This window comes from Hyla sarda, chromosome 3 (assembly GCF_029499605.1).
Source record: "Hyla sarda isolate aHylSar1 chromosome 3, aHylSar1.hap1, whole genome shotgun sequence".
Lineage (NCBI taxonomy): Eukaryota > Metazoa > Chordata > Amphibia > Anura > Hylidae > Hyla > Hyla sarda.
Genome location: NC_079191.1, coordinates 12130500 through 12143852, shown reverse-complemented (window position 1 = coordinate 12143852; position 13353 = coordinate 12130500). Strand labels below are relative to the sequence as shown.

Sequence of the window (13353 nt, the reverse complement as noted above, 5' to 3'; positions counted from 1 at the left end):
AACACTGCCTTTAAAAGGGATATTCTAAAAAAAAAAAAAAAAAAAATTATAATAATTTTCTGGATCAACTAGCTCCAGCAAGTTAAACAGATTTGTAAATTACTTCTATTAAAAAATCTTAATCCTTCCAATAATTATCAGCTGCTGAAGTGCAGTTGTTGTTTTCTGTCTGGCAACAGTGCTCTCTGCTGACATCTCTGTCTGTCTCGGGAACTGCACAGAGTAGAAGAGGTTTGCTATGGGGATTTGCTTCTACTCTGGACAGTTCCCGAGACACGTGTCATCAGAGAACACTTGGACAGAAAAGAACAACTCAACTTCAGCAGCTAATAAGTATTGAAAGGATTAATATTTTTTTTTTTACAGAAGTAATTTAAAAATCTGTTTAAATTTCTGGAGCCAGTTGATATATTAAAAAAAAAAAAAAAAAAAAAAAAAAAAAATTCCCAGGATAACCCCTTTAACTACTGAAGGCAGAAAACAAGACACTAAAGGACACTCCATCTGCTCCGAGATCCCGGCTTTGAACCCTCCTTAAAGGGGTACTCCGCTGCCCCAGCGTGTGGAACATTTTGTTCCGAAAGCTTGGAGCGGGCAGCGGCGGTCGTGACGTCACACCACGCCCCCTCAATTTAAGTCTATGGGAGGGGGCGTGACAGCCACCACTCCCCCTCCTATAGACTTGCATTGAGGGGGCGTGGCAGTGACGTCATGAGGGGGCCTGGCTGTGACGTCACGACACCCGCACTGCAGAGATTTTGGGGGTGCCAGCTGTGGCCCCCGCGCGATCAGACATCTTATCCCTTATCCTTTGGCTAGGGGATAAGATGTCTAGGTGTGGAGTACCCCTTTAACATACTAAATATAAAAAAAAAATATATATATAAAAAAACTGAATAAAATCCTCTCCTCATCCCAACTTTATAAACAAAACACGAGGACAATCTGTTCTAGCAGCAAACAAAAAGCAAAAGAAAGAAAGTGCAACAAACTCGAAACCCGGAACTCCAGCCACCGCAAAACTACAACTCCCAGCATGCCCTGATGCAGGTAGATATTGCAATGGCTGGGAGGTTATGGATGACTGCGGAAACATCTAACTGAGGAAGTTGTAGACCAGGAAGTCAGGGACCGCGCAGTAGGTGCTGGCGAAAAGCTTCCCGTCCGGCGTGGGGTCGGAGAAGGCAATTTCGTCGGTCGTCAGGCGCGAGCCGTAGACGAATGAACTCCTGGAAGACAAAAGGGGGGGAAACACGTGAAATGAGGAAGTAACAAGACACTTTATATAAGAATCTTCTCTACAGTCACGATGGATGGATGGATGGATGAAGGGCCGGTCCACATTTACAATAGAGAAGCGGCAGTGGCGCCACCATCAGGCACTGGATTCTCCCTGTAGCGGTTCAACTATTCAACTAATATTCGCAGCAAAATGCCGCACGTGTGACCCTACCCAAAAATGTAAATATATATATATATTTTTTTTTTTAAAGCATACATAAGCCCCTCCCCAAATAAAAAGGTCAAAATCATCCCCTTTACCCAATTTTTAACCCCTTAAGGACATAGCATTTTCCACTTTCCTTTTTGCCCTTTGAAAATCATAACCCTTATAATGTTGCACCTAAAAATCCATATAATGGCTTTTTTTGCGCCACCAATTCTACTTTGTAATGATCAGTCATTTTACCCAAAAATCTATAGCGAAATGGGAAAAAAATCATTGTGCAACAAAATGGAAGAAAAAAATGCCATTTTGTAACCTTTGGGGGCTTCCGTTTCTACGTAGTACATTTTTCGGTAAAAATGACATCTTATCTTTATTCTGTAGGTCCATACGATTAAAATGATCCCCTACTTATATAGGTTTGATTTTGTCTTACTACATCACTAAAATCCTAACTACATGCAGGAAAATGTATACGTTTAAAATTGTCATCTTCTGACCCCTATAACTTTTGCGCTGTGATCTGAAGTTTTTACCGGTACCATTTTTGTTTTGATCAGACTTTTTGATCGCTTTTTAATAATTTTTTCAAAAAGACACTATTTTGGATTTTTTGGGCGCGTACGCCATTGACTGTGCGGTTTAATTAATGATATATTTTTATAGTTCGGACATTTACGCACGCGGCAATACCACGTTTATTTTTATTTACACAGTTTTTGTTTTTATGGGAAAAGGGGGGCGATTCAAACTTTTATTAGGGAAGGGGTTAAATCATCTTTCTTAACTTTTTGTATTTTGCAATGTTGTAGCTCCCATAGGGGACTATAACATGCAGTACATTGATTCAATACACTGATCACTGCCATTGCAATGCATTGATCAGTGTTATCGACGGTTGATTGCTCAAACCTGGATTTCAGGCTTGAAGCAATCAATCGGCGATTGGACTCGCAGGAGGCAGGTAAGGCCCCCTCCTGATGTGTCCTAGTTGATCAGGACATCACGATTTTACCGTGATGGTCCCGATCAGCCTGACTGAGCTGCCGGGAAGCTTTCACTTTAGACGCGCCAATCAACTTTGATCACCGCGTCTAAAGAGTTAATGCCGGACATCTGCCAGAACTGCGATGTCCGGCATTAGCCACAGGTCCCGGGCTGCTGACAGCTGCAAGGACTGTGCGGTTATGATGCGAGCTCAGCTCCTGAGCTCGCTTCATAACCCTCCCGTGCCGTATTTTGGCCCATTCCTCCATGCAGATCTCCTCTAGAGCAGTGATGTTTTGGGGCTGTCGCTGGGCAACACGGACTTTCAACTTCCTCCAAAGGTTTTTTGTGGGGTTGAGAATTGGAGACTGGCTAGGCCACTCCAGGACCTTGAAATGCTACTTACGAAGCCACTCCTTCGTTGCCCGGGCGGTGTGTTTGGGTCATTGTCATGCTGAAAGACCCAGCCACGTTTCATCTTCAATGCCCTTGCTGAAGGAAGGAGGTTTTCACTCAAAATCTCACAATATATGGCCCATTAATTCTTTCCTTTACACGGATCAGTAATCCTGGTCCCTTTGCAGAAAAACAGCCCCAAAGCATGATGTTTCCACCCCCATGCTTCACAGTAGGTATGGTGTTCTTTGGATGCAGCTCAGCATTCTTTCTCCTCCAAATACGACAAGTTGAGTTTTTACCAAAAAGTTCTACTTTGGTTCATCTGACCATATGACACTCTCCCAATCCTCTTCTGGATCATCCAAATGTTCTCTAGCAAACTTCAGACGGTCCCGGACATGTACTGGCTTAAGCAGGGGGACATATCTAGCACTGCATGATTTGAGTCCCTGGTGGTATAGTGTGTTACTGATGGTAGCCTTTGTTACTTTGGCCCCAGCTCTCTGCAGGTCATTCACTAGGTCCCCCCCGTGTGGTTCTGGGATTTTTGATCACCGTTCTTGTGATCATTTTGACACCACGGGGTGAGATCTTGCGTGGAGCCCCAGATCGAGGGATATTATCAGTGGTCTTGTATGTCTTCCATTTTCCAATAATTGCTCCCACAGTTGATTTCTTCACACCAAGCTGCTTGCCTATTGCAGATTCAGTCTTCCCAGCCTGGTGCAGGTCTACAATTTTGTTTCTGGTGTCCTTCGACAGCTCTTTGATCTTGGCCATAGTGGAGTTTGGAGGGTGACTGTTTGAGGTTGTGGACAGGTGTCTTTTATACTGATAAGATCAAACAGGAGCCATTAATACGCGTAACGAGTGGAGGACAGAGGAGACTCTTAAAGAAGAAGTTACAGGTCTGTGAGAGACAGAAATCTTCTTTTTTGTAGGTGACCAAATACTTATTTACCACCATAATTTGCAAATAAATTCTTTAAAAATCAGACAATGTGATTTATAGATATTTTTTCTCATTCTGTCTCTCATAGTTGAGGTTATAACCTATGATGGAAATTACAGCCTCTCATCTTTATAAGTGGGAGAACTTTCACAATTGGTGGCTAACAATACTTTTTTGCCCCATATAAAAAAACAAAAAACAAACCAAAAAAAACAGCATGAGGGGTTGGGGCTATGACATCACAAGCAAAATATGTGAAAAACAGTACCCAAACCAACCCCACAATGCCAGTATTGGGGAGGGATAGAAGGATTGAGCTTGTTCAGGAGTATGGTACCATCCCATTAGCATTTTAAATTGGGTCTCTTTGAAGGCCGTGCAAATGGATTCCTTAGAGGCACGCTCCCAAATCACCCGCCACTGAGGAAGAGAGAGAGAGGTATGGAGGGCTTCCTCCCAACATAGCATGTAGCCTCTCCATCCGGGGGCATGAGAAGGACAGAGCAGATATCAGAGAGAAGACCCTTCATCTGGGGCCCACTCCGACAGTCACTCAAAACTCATGGGTAAGGACACAGCCAGTGACCCCCGTTTAGAGGACATATAATGGCGAAGCTGTTGTTTTTTTTGGCTTTGCCATACATAATTGATGGCACATAAAACAAGCCTCATCAGAACCTCATTTAAAAAAGCATTATCGCTATTATGAGAGGGAAAAAAAAATATTGCAAAAAATAAATATAAAAAATCTGCATCATGAAGGGGTTAAACACACAGATCCACGCCCTTACTTACCTCACGGTGTCCACCATACGGCTGGCGATGCCTTTCCTGCGCATCAGGGCGAACACCCAGATCCTGCTGATGCCACAGATGGCCGGCTGAGGTTCTGAGGAGCAGCGCCAGGCTCGGTGCCGCTCCAGCGTGGACTTCGTGTCAGGAGACGGTGGCTCCGCCAGGACCCGGAACGCCTGCAAAATGGAAACGGACGCTGCAATGTGAGACCAGCAGACCTGTAATGCCTCCTAGAGGCCGCAATGGGCAACACCATCTTCTAGATATAGTGCAGTCTAATTGTCTGGCATTACATTATGCCGGAGTATTGGAATTTTGTTTCTTTGCAATGTATGGCCTTGTAGGCCAGTGTATCCCAACCAGGGTGCCTCCAGCTGTTGCAAAACTACAACTCCCAGCATGCCCGGACAGCCAATGGCTGTCCAGGCATGCTGGGAGTTGTAGTTATGCAACACCTGCAGGCACCCTGGTTAGGAAATACTGCTCCAGGCCTCTGTTCTAGCGGGTGTGACCGTACCTGTTTGATGGGCTCGGCGATCAGGCACCCGGCTATCTTCTTATCATTGGTCACAAACAGGTAAGTGCGGGTCCTACTGGGAGAATTCAGGCTCGTCTGCTGGAAGCCAAGCTCCGTGTCCACAAGTTCTCGCACCTCCTCCGCCTGCAAGTAAAAAGAAGAAAAAAACAAAACATAAAATGCAATTTTCACTTTTACCATCATTTAACGTCTTGGGGATGCAGGGTGTATGCATACGCCCTGCATCCCCGATCCTCAAGTACTCAGGGCGTAAAGGCACGCCCTGATCCAGGTTAATGGGTTTAAACCATTCTCAATGGCGGAAAAACGGGTTAAACCCGGTGGTTCCCGGTTGCTACGGGCAGCCAGGACCGGCGGCTAATGCCAAGCATGGCCGATCGGGCTGATGCCCGGCATTAACCCTTTAGACGCCGCGATGAAAGTTGATCGCGGGGTCAAAAGCGAAAGTAAAAGAATCCCGGCAGTAGTGTAAAAAAAAAAAAAAAAAAAAAAAAAAGAAATATATATATATAATAAAAAAAGTGATGTCATTACAAAATACAATTGGTGACGCAAAAAACAAGCCCTTATATGGGTCTGTAGGTGCAAAATTGAAAGCGTTATGATTTTTAGAAGGGAAGGAGGAAAAAAAACGAAAATGCAAAAACAAAAATTTGTTGAGTCCTTAAGGTGAAAATAGTCTGAGTCCCTAAGGGGTTAATTGCTAAATAGGATAAAATAAAAAATAAAAGCCCTTTCCTCCAGTCACAGCCAAAGCTGCTTTCAAAAATCGGATGTATGGCCAAACACCCTGGGGTCATTTGATCTCCCATAAAGCACTGCTCAGCGGTAACAGAATGCAGCTCTAGGAATGACTAGACTGTGGTCCCCCGGATATTGCAAAACTAAACTGCTAGCAGGGCCCGGACAGCATGCTGGGAGTTGTAGTTTTGCAATATCCGGAGGACCATGGTGTGAATTCCATTGCTCTATTCTTACCGTACCACTACATTGTGTCTCATACTCTAGTCACACCCAGAGCTGTATTCTGTTGTAATTCACAACCATACAAGTTTTACACTGACGGATTTTGAACGCAGCTCTGGATGTGACTAGAGTTTAAGACTCTTGTATGACAAGAACAGTATAAGCTAAAATCTACATAAAACCACTCACCTTGTACCGATCCTGCATTACACCAAGCTTTACACTGCAGTCACATCCACAGCTGCATTAACCAAATTCTGCTCCGAATTTCAAAACGGTCCTTCCTGCTGCTTCAGGAAGAAAACAAAAAATCTCTCCAACGTTCCCTCCGCTCCCGCCCTGAGGCCTCTTCACTGTTCGCTATGTTACTCGGAATGGCGCAGGATCGGCCGTTTGATGAAATACGTCATCACATGAGGTACAGGAGACGGTTCTGCACCATGAACAGAGCAAAGGATCAGAGCCCGAGAGCCAAGGGAAGGTGAGGGGGGGGGGGGGGGGGGGGGTTATTTATGGTCTGTGGGTATTGGGACGGGTATCTGGGCCATCTGCAGGAATTCATGTACATTTTCTTTTGGAGGGGGAACAGGAGGTTCCCTGTCTGACCACCCACCCGCTGGGGGCTTCTACCTAAAAGGGGAGGGTCCCCTACCTACCTGCCTAATGGGGACTTCAATAGGGGGATTCTTATCTTCTGGGGGCTTGTACCTATAGGGGGATACCCTACCCATCTTCTGGGGGCTTCTATCTTATGGGGAGAGAGGGAAGGAACTCCCTACTTTACCTAAATGGGGGGGGGGGGGGGGGGAGAGCAGAGAATAACCTTCCTACTAGGGGCTTCTACTCAATAGGGGGAATGCCTACCTAACTAGTGGGGGTATATCTTAATTGTCAGTGAGGGCTACACAAAGTCAAGAGCCACCTCTGCGGTCACATGACAGAAAAAAAAAAATTATATATATATATAAATATAAAAGGGGGGGGGGGGGGGGGGAAATCGGTAATTGGAATTTGTACGTAGTAAAAAAATAAATAAAAAAATGGCATTAGGATATCCCGAACTTCAGCTTATAAAATCCCACTTTACACCTGGTGCGCGCTCTGTGGTACGTTCTCTGTATAGACGCAGAGGTTCCAGACATTCACAGCAGAATAGCGAGCGCAGCTTTGTTTGTGACGTCATTCAGGATCAGTACAAGGTGAGTGAATGTTCTTTATCATCTCTTACACAATCCACATCTGTCAATCTGGGATCCCCAGTAATCTGGTGACTTTCTACGCCCCTATCTGCCGGCGCAATTTGTTCCCCACCTTTCTCAGGGCGTATTTTGGATCTTCAGGGCAAATCATTAGGATCTTTCCGTCCCAGAATTCGGCCACAACTCGCTCTTTTTTCCAACCCTGTAAACGGTGAAAAGTATTATGGAAAAAAATATATAAATAATAAAATAAAACAAAAATTTTGACAAAAAAAAAAAATATATATACAAAAGACCCTGAGAAGTTAGTGGGAAGTTATGGTCATCTATCCAGTCTTCTCCATCTCTGCTGGCTGTCAGTGAACAGAAATACACTGGCTTAGGTTAAAGGGGTGAAAGGATAGGGGATTCGATGTCTGATCGCGGGGATCCTGCCGCTGGGGACCTTTGCAATCTCAGCTGCGGCACCCCAGACATCCGGATGCACAGTCCGTGCTGGATGACTGACGATGCGGGGTGGAGGCTCGTGACATCACGGCCACCCCCTCTCAATGCTAGTCTATGGGAGGGGGTGTGGCGGCCATCACGCCCCCTCCCATAGACTAGCATTGAGGGGGCGTGGTCATGAGGTCACGAGCCTACGGCGTGGCACCCGACGCTCTAAACGAACGCTGGGTGCAGTAGGGAGATAGCGGGGGTCCCCATTACCAGACAATTATCCCCTATCCTTTGGATAGGGGATAATATGTCTAGGGGCAGAGTACCCCTTTAAACAAAAAACCCTCAGCTGTGAGAAGTAATAGGTCAGAACAGGTGTAAACAAGAATGATGTTCTCAGTCACTGACAACAAGCAGAGATCTTGGTGATCATCTGACCATAAGGGCTGGCGGTGGGGAAGGTCCTTACCACATAGCGGATGCTCTCCAGCAGTCTCTGGTGATACTGTGCATGCTGCGCCTCATCCTCTACACTGGCCGCCGCATAGATCATCCCGCAGGTGCTGCACAACACCGGACCGAAGTGCTTCTGACCAGCATCCTGCAAAGAGAAGAGGAGGTCAGGAGAGGGGTAGGCTGATGGAAGATCACAGACAATTACACAGTGGAAGGAGAAGAGTCCACAGCAGCACAGAGGAGGTCAGGAGAGGGGTAGGCTGATGGAAGGTCACAGACAATCACACAGTGGAAGGAGAAGGGTCCACAGCAGCACAGAGGAGGTCAGGAGAGGGGTAGGCTGATGGAAGGTCACAGACAATCACACAGTGGAAGGAGAAGGGTCCACAGCAGCACAGAGGAGGTCAGGAGAGGGGTAGGCTGATGGAAGGTCACAGACAATTACACAGTGGAAGGAGAAGAGTCCACAGCAGCACAGAGGAGGTCAGGAGAGGGGTAGGCTGATGGAAGATCACAGACAATTACACAGTGGAAGGAGAAGAGTCCACAGCAGCACAGAGGAGGTCAGGAGAGGGGTAGGCTGATGGAAGGTCACAGACAATCACACAGTGGAAGGAGAAGGGTCCACAGCAGCACAGAGGAGGTCAGGAGAGGGGTAGGCTGATGGAAGGTCACAGACAATTACACAGTGGAAGGAGAAGAGTCCACAGCAGCACAGAGGAGGTCAGGAGAGGGGTAGGCTGATGGAAGGTCACAGACAATCACACAGTGGAAGGAGAAGGGTCCACAGCAGCACAGAGGAGGTCAGGAGAGGGGTAGGCTGATGGAAGGTCACAGACAATCACACAGTGGAAGGAGAAGGGTCCACAGCAGCACAGAGGAGGTCAGGAGAGGGGTAGGCTGATGGAAGGTCACAGACAATTACACAGTGGAAGGAGAAGAGTCCACAGCAGCACAGAGGAGGTCAGGAGAGGGGTAGGCTGATGGAAGGTCAGACAATTACACAGTGGAAGGAGAAGGGTCCACAGCAGCACAGAGGAGGTCAGGAGAGGGGTAGGCTGATGGAAGATCACAGACAATCACACAGTGGAAGGAGAAGAGTCCACAGCAGCACAGAGGAGGTCAGGAGAGGGGTAGGCTGATGGAAGGTCACAGACAGAATTACACAGTGGAAGGAGAAGAGTCCACAGCAGCACAGAGGAGGTCAGGAGAGGGGTAGGCTGATGGAAGGTCACAGACAATCACACAGTGGAAGGAGAAGAGTCCACAGCAGCACAGAGGAGGTCAGGAGAGGGGTAGGCTGATGGAAGGTCACAGACAGAATTACACAGTGGAAGGAGAAGAGTCCACAGCAGCACAGAGGAGGTCAGGAGAGGGGTAGGCTGATGGAAGGTCACAGACAATCACACAGTGGAAGGAGAAGAGTCCACAGCAGCACAGAGGAGGTCAGGAGAGGGGTAGGCTGATGGAAGGTCAGACAATTACACAGTGGAAGGAGAAGGGTCCACAGCAGCACAGAGGAGGTCAGGAGAGGGGTAGGCTGATGGAAGGTCACAGACAATCACACAGTGGAAGGAGAAGAGTCCACAGCAGCACAGAGGAGGTCAGGAGAGGGGTAGGCTGATGGAAGGTCACAGACAGAATTACACAGTGGAAGGAGAAGAGTCCACAGCAGCACAGAGGAGGTCAGGAGAGGGGTAGGCTGATGGAAGGTCACAGATAATCACACAGTGGAAGGAGAAGAGTCCACAGCAGCACAGAGGAGGTCAGGAGAGGGGTAGGCTGATGGAAGGTCACAGACAATCACACAGTGGAAGGAGAAGAGTCCACAGCAGCACAGAGGAGGTCAGGAGAGGGGTAGGCTGATGGAAGGTCACAGACAGAATTACACAGTGGAAGGAGAAGAGTCCACAGCAGCACAGAGGAGGTCAGGAGAGGGGTAGGCTGATGGAAGGTCACAGACAATCACACAGTGGAAGGAGAAGAGTCCACAGCAGCACAGAGGAGGTCAGGAGAGGGGTAGGCTGATGGAAGGTCACAGACAATTACACAGTGGAAGGAGAAGGGTCCACAGCAGCACAGAGGAGGTCAGGAGAGGGGTAGGCTGATGGAAGGTCACAGACAATCACACAGTGGAAGGAGAAGAGTCCACAGCAGCACAGAGGAGGTCAGGAGAGGGGTAGGCTGATGGAAGGTCACAGACAATTACACAGTGGAAGGAGAAGGGTCCACAGCAGCACAGAGGAGGTCAGGAGAGGGGTAGGCTGATGGAAGGTCACAGACAATTACACAGTGGAAGGAGAAGGGTCCACAGCAGCACAGAAGAGGTCAGGAGAGGGGTAGGCTGATGGAAGGTCACAGACAATCACACAGTGGAAGGAGAAGAGTCCACAGCAGCACAGAGGAGGTCAGGAGAGGGGTAGGCTGATGGAAGGTCACAGACAATTACACAGTGGAAGGAGAAGGGTCCACAGCAGCACAGAGGAGGTCAGGAGAGGGGTAGGCTGATGGAAGGTCACAGACAATTACACAGTGGAAGGAGAAGGGTCCACAGCAGCACAGAGGAGGTCAGGAGAGGGGTAGGCTGATGGAAGGTCACAGACAATCACACAGTGGAAGTAGAAGGGTCCACAGCAGCACAGAGGATTTCAGGATTTAAAAGGGGTATTCCATGAAAAACACTTTTTCATATTAAAAAAAAAGTTTAACAAATTTGTAAATTACTTCTATTAAAAAATCCTAATCCTTCCACTACTTATCAGCTGTTGAAGTTGAATACTGTAGTTATTTTCTGTCTGACCACAGTGCTCTCTGCTGACACCTCTGTCTCAGGAACTGTCCAGAGCAGGAGAGATTTTTTATGGGGATTTGCTGCTACTCTGGACAGTTCCTGAGACAGACAGAGGTGTCAGCGGAGAGAACTGTTGTCAGACAGAAAAGAACAACTCAACTTCAGCAGCTGATAAGTACTGGTAGGATTAATAATTCTTAATAGAAAGTAATTAACAAATCGGTTTAACTTTCTGGAGCCAGTGGAGTTAAATAATTTTTTTTCCAGTGGAGTACCCCCTTTAACCCTTCCGATCATGTGACCAATACTATAAACGGCATCTGAAGTATAAATGGGGGCATTGAGAGACTCATGGACCATTTTCATGGAATACCCCTTTAACCCCTTAACAACAATGGACGTAAATGTCCATGGTGCTCGCGGTCATGGCGGCGTGTAAATGTACGTCATGGTGCATTAAGTATCACATCACCATGACGTACATTTACGCGCCGCCATGACCGCGAGCACCGGGCAGGTGCACGCATCATGCGCAGCAGGTCCCGTCTGCTATCAGCAGCCAGGGACCCGCCGGTAATGGCGGACATCCGTGATCGTGGGGATGGCCGCCATTAACCCCTCAGATGCCGTCATCAATACAGATCATGGCATCTGCGGCAGTGCGGTACTTTGAATGGATGATTGGATCGCCCGCAGCGCTGCCGCGGCGATCTGATCATCCAGCACGGCGGCCGGAGGTCCCCTCACCTGGCTCCGGCCGTCCCCCGGTGTCTTCTGCTCTGGTCTCGAGATCTGCTGTCTAAAAGAGGGGGCCCCTTCTGCTGTCTAAAGGGGGGGCCCCTGCTGCTACTAATGTCTACAAGGCAATACTACCTACTATTAAAGACAATCTTACAGCGGAGTCACCTGCACTAACTTGAATTTATAGGTAGGTAGGTCAGGTGACCCGGTCTCTACCGCCGCTCACCATGTGGTCATCAGTCTCACTGCCAATGCAAATTCCCTGTTCTGTCCAATGGAGAAGAGAGAAATCTTGGCTCATACTACAGCAGCCGCCTCCATTGTACAACAAGGACCCAAATATCATACGGTAAACAGCGCCAGAAACCGCGTCACCCTGGGGTCAGATTCCCTTTAAAATAAAAGTACTCGTACTTGGTATCGGCGAATACTAGAATTAAAGTATCGGTACTTGTACTCGGTCTTAAAAAAATGGTATCAGGACATCCCTAGCTAATACTGTTCAGTGCTATGCATAGGGCATAGCACTGATCAGTGTTATCGGTCATCTTCTGCTCTGGTCTGCTCGATGTCAGACCAGAGCAGAAGACCCTGGAGACGGACGTAGGCAGGTGAGGGGACCTCTGTCCGTTATTATGGATGATCGGATCCCCGTGGCAGAGCTGCAGGCGATCCGATCATCCATTTAAAGTACCGCACTGCCGCAGATGCCGTGATCTGTATTGATCACGGCATCTGAGGGGTTAATGGCGGACATCCGCCGTTACTGGCGGGTCCCTGGCTGCTAATAGCATCCGGGACCTGCCGCACATGACACGAACATTGGTCCGGTGCTCGCGGTCATGGCGGAGTGTAAATGTACATCATGGTGCGTTAAGTACCACGGCACCATGATGTACATTTACGTCCATTGTCGATAAGGGGTCAAGACCTCAGTACCCGTTAACTTACAATGATCAGCTGATCTTCAGCCAGACTCTCCTTTTTCTTGCTCAGTTTTGGCGCTTTGTGTAAGGCAGACGGCACATTCAGCGGAGTACTGGAGCAGACCGGGGACGCCAAATCCGTCCGGAAATCTACAGGTCTGAGGAGAAATAGATAAGGAAAGGCTTGGTAAACGCACCTCACTATTTATTAACGTTGTGCGCCAAATTTTTCTAGTTTTTTAAGAAAGTTGTCAGTTTCGGCCACCTGTCAGAAACTTGGGCTGGGCATTAAAACTTTTCAGTCATTTATTACATTTCTGGTGTATTTTTATTCCCCCCCCCCCCCCCCTGTGATCGCTTCTAACCCCCCCCCCCCCAAAAAAAAACCGGCCATGCTAATTTGCATAATTATACATGCGTGACATCACAGAAAGTGATGTAAGAGTTATACATATGCAGGTGATATTTTACTGTATACAGGGATGTACAATGGTAATTTTTTTGCGGCAAGATCTGTCGTTTTTAACGGTATCACTTTTGTTTTGATGGGACTGTTTGATCACTCTTTATTACATTTGGGAGTTGGTGTTAGTTATTAACTACAACTCCCAGCATGCCCTGATACAGCCTATGGCTCTGCAGCTTCCCCAAACCAAAAAAACTACAACTCCCAGCATGTTAGACTAAATAGTAGTAGATGTTATGGTGCGTCATGCTG

The 13353-nt window shown here is 47.5% G+C and overlaps 1 protein-coding gene across 3 annotated transcripts in view; it reads right to left on the bottom strand.

Moving 5' to 3' along the window:
* Positions 1-418: 418 nt before the first annotated feature.
* ESCO2 (establishment of sister chromatid cohesion N-acetyltransferase 2) overlaps positions 419-13353 on the bottom strand; it is a 33893-nt gene continuing 20958 nt past the window's right edge. For all 3 annotated transcript variants that reach the window (XM_056562995.1, XM_056562997.1, XM_056562996.1), the window contains exons 5-10: positions 12661-12793; positions 8191-8322; positions 7396-7485; positions 5098-5241; positions 4581-4756; positions 419-1229 (exon numbers count right to left, since the gene is read on the bottom strand). In XM_056562995.1, the coding sequence (XP_056418970.1) occupies positions 1097-1229; positions 4581-4756; positions 5098-5241; positions 7396-7485; positions 8191-8322; positions 12661-12793 (808 nt within the window). In that variant the 3' untranslated portion in view covers positions 419-1096. The remainder of the gene's footprint in view (positions 1230-4580; positions 4757-5097; positions 5242-7395; positions 7486-8190; positions 8323-12660; positions 12794-13353) is intronic.